We start from the raw sequence: 6,000 nt of genomic DNA, 5'->3' as shown, positions 1-6,000 counted from the left end.
TACCCAGATGTAATTATAAATTTATATATTGTATATAAATATATTAATATTATAATATTAATATAATATATATTACACATATATTACATATATATGTTAAAGATATAGTAGCCATCCATGAAAATTTTTATTTTTTGTATTATCCTTTTGGTTCTGCTTGTGATTTTATTCGACATAGACAAGCATTTCAGGTTTTTTTTTTAAGTTTTTTGTTTTTTTTTTTTAATTCATTTGAAAGAGAGAGAGAACATGAGCTGGGTGGAGGGTCAGAGGGAGAGGGAGAAGCAGGCTCCTGCTGAGCAGGGAGCCCAATGTGGGGCTTGATCCCAGGACCCCGGGATCCTGACCTCAGCCAAAGGCAGATGCTTAACCAATTGAGACATCCAGGCACCCCTCAATTTTTTGTTCTCGAATATTATCACCCATTTCTACTGTGATTTCTTACATTGTTTTTTCTTTTTAGAAAGTGTCTTCTGGGGCACCTGGGTGGCTCAGTGAGTTAAGCCTCTGCCTTTGGCTCTGGTCATGATCTCAGGGTCCTGGGATTGAGCCCCGCATCAGGCTCTCTGTTCGGTGGGGAGCCTGCTTCCCCCTCTCTCTCTGCCTGCCTCTCTGACTACTTGTGATCTCTCCCTCTCTCTGTCAAATTAATAAATAAAATCTTAAAAAAATGAAAAAAAGAAAGTGCCTTCTACTCAGAGATCAGATAAAGTCTCTTTGAAAAAATAATTTCATTTAACTCTTTACATTCATTTAGAACTATTTTACTATGTGTGAGATGAAAAACTAATGTTTTCCTAAATAGCCTATTTCCTCAGTATATAATGAGCATACCATACTACGTATTGAAATATCCATTACCTCCCCCTTAATCTGTGATGCTTCTTTTATCACAAATCACAAATTAGATATATTTATTTTACATTATATTAACTTTTATATTGTTTACTTATTACAAATACATATAATACATATAATGATTCATTTTCAATTATATCTAAACCAAAATTTTGTTGGAAATGAGTAAAAAATATAAGGGGGAGGCCTTGGAGTCACCTCAAAATACTCAGTCTAAGAGATACAGTTTTTTTTTTAATAAAGATTTTATTTATTTATTTGACAGAGAAAGAAATCACAAGTAGGCAGAGAGGCAGGCAGAGAACGGGGAGGAAGCAGGCTCCCCACTGAGCAGAGAGCCTGATGCAGGGCTCGATTCCAGGACTCTGAGATCATGACCTGAGCTGAAGGGAGAGGCTTAACCCACTGAGCCACCCAGGAGCCCCGAGATACACATTTTGAAAATAAGCTCCCTTTGTCTTCTGCCTTCATGTACTAATTTCAGCCTTGATATCACTTTTGATGAGAAGATAGAAAAATGACATGTGAACAAGGCTACTTTTGAGGGACATGAAGAATCTCTGAAAATAGAGCTGAAGGTCTTTAACAAAGTTCTTTTCTTCGTGTCCATAAAATTGATTTGATGATTATTACCAGTACCTAATTACATGAATGTACACCATTCAAAATCAACCAGTAAGTCCCTAGGTACCTTTTCATGTTTGGATCCAATCAGGAGGTAAGTTGGACCTTGGTCTTTTGGGTGGATCACAATGGTGTAATGTGTAGATAACAGACTTCTCCCACTGGCTTCATAATCTTCATCTGAATCACAGGATCTATCAACCTCTTCAACTTTAGCCTCCCAGAGTTTGATCTGACCTAAAGGAAACTAAAGTGAATGTTAGTGATTATGAGGAAGGCACTTTTCAGATCTTTTCCCACTAAAATTTTTCATAGTCCCTTTCATGCTTACATTTATAAAGCATATCTTAGCATATCTTTCTTTTTAAATGAATGCCTAAAGGCAGTTGGGTTATCCACATTGTTACAAAAGAGTAGCCCCAACTAAAATGCCCAATTGTCATAGAAATGAAGAGTTCAACTACTAGCCAAGAAGCTACTTCTGTGCAGATTATTCCTTACACTAAAATGACCCATTACCTAGTCAAGTAATTACGTAATTCAGTCAAAATATTCATTTGACTTCCTCCTCCCTGCCCCCCACAGAATTCATTAGATTAAGGTACTGGATCAAAAGGACGCGTATAGACAAAGTCTCAATACTATTCATACAGTGACGAGGCTAGGCAGCTGATACAAAGAAGTGTGATTAACTATCACCCTAAATCCCAATGAGAAGTGTTTTGAGAGTATTTATTAACACATATATCACAAGACAATGTCATGATTCTTCCATCTTACTTTAAGAGTAAGAAAAAACTTCCTACTTCCTAAAGCTGATTTATATTGAGTTTTACCTACTTTATTGTCAAAAGCAATCCAATCCGCTGTGTTGAATATTTAGCATATTTGTTTTAAAACTTTTGCTTTAATTAAGTACATTTATTCTAGGAAAATGCATGGTCTGCTTCAAATTTACAGCTTCTAAAATATTTTATCAGGTTTGCAATTGCAGTCTGAAAATGTTCATTCTAACCTCAAGGATATTTGCCATCATCCATTTGCATGCTCGGGTTGAGGGCTCAGTGCTTGGATTTTTTTCCCATCTACTCTCAGTCTCCAGGTGATCTCATCCAAGCTTAAGGCTTTAGTACTGGCATATATCAGCTACTCTCACATTTGTAACTCCAGACTCACTTTCTCTATTTAACTGTCTAATAGCATCTCAAACAACTTGCTCTGCCCAGTCTTTTCTATGTCAGTTGCTGGCAACTTAATTTTTCTGTTTAGCCCCAAACCCTGGCATCAATACTGACCTCCTCAAACACACCAGGCACACTCCTGCCTCAGGCCCTTTGCACTGGCTGTTCCCTCTGCCTAGCAGGCTATTGCCTGAAATATCCACATGGCAGCTCTTTTACTTCCTTCAGACCTAATTAAAATGTCACCTTCTCAGTAAGGTTTTACCTGAATATCTTATCTAAGGTGAATTATTATCTGCCTAATAACTGATTAATAGTACAAATTAAATCATTTAATTAAATGTATTATCTTCCATGGGAAACATGACTTTTCCCCATTAAATTAATAACTATTTTCTCAGTAGTCACTATGTGCACAGCACTCTTCTGGGCACTGAAAGAAGAAAATTTACTTCTGAAGGGAAGAAAATGCAAAATTAACTTACCTACATGCTTTCAGAAAAAGAAAGGCAGGAAAACAAAAGCCAAATAAATAAATAATGAATAATATGTTTTACTTATTAAATAAATAAAATTTTATTTATTGAATATATTTATTATGTATTTATAACATTATATTTATAATAATACATAGGTAGCAAGCTTTTAAAAATGGGATAATGAAAACTAATTCTATGGTGATAATATATGACAATACTATCCTGATTAGGCATATCCAATTATATGAAAATCAAGAGTCCACGCACCCCAGCATTTAAAGATGATTATTCATTTTACCAAAAGATTTGCTAATTCACTATTCCAAAAAAAAAGTAAATAGACCTAGTATTTTTACATATTTTCACTGAATAAAAAAAGACACTGATCCAGATAAAAACAAATTGTTTGTGAAATATCTATTACATGAGACGAAGTAAGTCTATCCAGATTCACATGCATTCTCAATACTTTCCAGGGGTTATAATGGATTTATACTCATCCATCTACATTCTTCTGACTTGTTTCTTCTGTGACCAATGTTATCCATTTTTATTACATTATTATTATTAGTGAGAATATTTAAGTTCTACTCTCTTTGCAAATTTTAAATAATGTCCTCTTTATGAAACACATACTTATTATAGGAAATATAGAAAGGAATAAGAGAAGGAAAAAATCACTTATAAATTCTTCATTACAGATAATTATTCAACATTTTGATATAGTTCTCTTTTAAGATTTTATTTTTAAGTAAGCTCTACACCCAGTGTGGGGCCTGAACTCACAACCCCAAGATCAAGAGTCACACGCTCCACCGACTGAGCCAGCCAGGTGCCCCTTTCTTTGTATGGTTCTTTCCGATTTTTTTTGCTATGCATTTTTTTTTTACACGGATAGGCCGGCATGAGAATTAGAAATTCTCCATCCCAACCATCCTCTTCTAAAATCTCCTGGTAATTGCAGACGAGAAGTTGGGAACCTTGTCAGAATCCCCTTCTCTCCAGGGTTCTCAGAGCCTGCCCCTGAGAAAACCTACACAAGGTGCGGAAGGTAAGGGTGAAGGTGAAGCTGTAACTCTCTTGACACACTTGTAGTCTGACGCATGGGCTGATGGGAGCATCACAGAGCTTTCTGCTAAGCTGTTGAGGACCAGCTGCCTCCGTGCTTTGGACTCAGATATCCAGTGGCAGCTTCCCTGGCCTCTGTTCCCCCAACCTTTCTAAGCATTATAGAACTTTTCTAAAAGTGATGGATGTCCCTAATTCTATATTAGAACTGCCAGACCTGGGATACATAGAGTGTCTTCTGTTTTCCTGACTAAAATTAGTTGGGGTTATACTGAATGTACGATTTTGTACTGGGCTTATCCGTGTTGCATTTTTATGTTATTATCTTCCCACATGATCTCAGAGGTATCGTTTTTCATAGCTGACTGCGTTAATTTCCATCCCATGAGCAATACTAATAATGGTATGCATCTTAAATACATACTGGTCAGAACTGAGAGTGCCATCTGAAAATGGAACAGAGAAATAATAACGGACTGATATGACCTACATGGTCACTGGAGCAAGAAGCCTGATCTCATTAACACAATAATCAGTCACAGACCATTCTGTGGAGCTGGCATCATTTTGTGCAAGTACTTTTGGCCCATGTTGTTTCAATTTTTAGTTTCAGGAATCCAAAAGTGATGCAGCGTACCCATAGTGATAACTGGGCATACATTTCACCTTTGAAAGCTATCCCACCTTTTGCCTCTGAGAGTGAAGACAACTCAAGTTCTTTTTGGGAGGAGATTCATTTAAAAATGAATATAAGGATAGAAGATGGATAGATCAGTGGATAGATAAGTGGTATCAAGGGATTTGAGGGCCTGGGATAGGGCTGGATTCTTTCCCTCCCCAGATTTTCCTTTCCTATCTTGCTGTCCCCTTCCTTCAACCTTACCTAGTCTGTCAGAACCTGGGAAAATATGAGAAATTGACAGCTGGGAGTGGGGAAGACTTCTCTTTTAAGACCAAGATGCATTTCTTAAAAATTGCTAAGACTTCTAATTAAGAATCAAGGCCTCTGTAGGTATGTGATTACCTCAGTAATAAATTTAATGCAAGACTGCAACCTTATCAAAAATTCTAAAGTTTTAGCTAGTAGTGGAAGCGTGAAAGAGAACACTTTGAGCTAAAACCAACATTAGCTTATTAAAAATACATACATACCTTATCTTCTTGACTACGAAAATAATATAATGTTTTTCCTATAAGTGTACACCAGACTCTCTTGGAGTAGCCATGCTTTACCTGAAATCATAGTTCAAAGAATTACAAATGTAGCTCAGAACTTGGACACGTTGAAGTATAGCATATGCACTCTGCCAGAAACTCTGTATGTATCCAGTTTGTTCAAGGTTAAGTGATATTCCAACTAGACTGTGCAAATGTGGTTTAAGATTGACCTGTTCTAGCACTACCAGGGCACGTCTGGCTTCGGTGTTCACCACTTAACGCTTAAAAAATGTTTGTTGTATGTCAAGGACTATGCCTAGGGCCGAGAATTCAGAGACAGATAAAACAAAATGCCTATTTTATAAGTAAGTGTATTTCATAGTTACCGTATTTCCTAGGTTTTCAGTAACCTTGTGGCTCTCTGGGTTAACCCCCTAATAATGTTAGAAAGAGAAGATTAAAACCTACAAAATCTAGTGCTTTCCCCTATGTTAAAGATTCACTCATTAAAAACATTTGGTGCCTTCTCTAGAAGGATTCATACACAAGAAAATAATATAATAATTATATACTGAATACTGCCTATATGTCAGGAACTATGTTCAGTGAGGGGGACAGAATTTGAATCTAGC

General features: G+C 36.4%; 1 protein-coding gene across 4 annotated transcripts in view; it reads right to left on the bottom strand.

The window, feature by feature from the left end:
* Positions 1–6,000, bottom strand: part of PLEKHH2 (pleckstrin homology, MyTH4 and FERM domain containing H2) — a 110,743-nt gene that overhangs the window by 38,054 nt on the left and 66,689 nt on the right. For 3 of the 4 annotated variants that reach the window (XR_004385059.1, XM_032877954.1, XM_032877955.1), the window contains exons 16-17: positions 5,363–5,443; positions 1,550–1,729 (exon numbers count right to left, since the gene is read on the bottom strand). Coding sequence is in view for 3 of the 4 variants with exons in the window: in XM_032877954.1 (XP_032733845.1) it covers positions 1,550–1,729; positions 5,363–5,443 (261 nt within the window). In the remaining variant the exon portion in view is untranslated. The remainder of the gene's footprint in view (positions 1–1,549; positions 1,730–5,362; positions 5,444–6,000) is intronic. The other variant, XM_032877956.1, reaches the window with a different exon arrangement.

The sequence above is a fragment of the Lontra canadensis genome, unplaced genomic scaffold (genome assembly GCF_010015895.1).
Source record: "Lontra canadensis isolate GAN:19392208 unplaced genomic scaffold, GSC_riverotter_1.0 scaffold61, whole genome shotgun sequence".
Classification (NCBI taxonomy): domain Eukaryota; kingdom Metazoa; phylum Chordata; class Mammalia; order Carnivora; family Mustelidae; genus Lontra; species Lontra canadensis.
The sequence above is the reverse complement of the archived record's forward strand: the minus strand, read 5'-3'. Positions and strand labels throughout refer to the sequence as shown.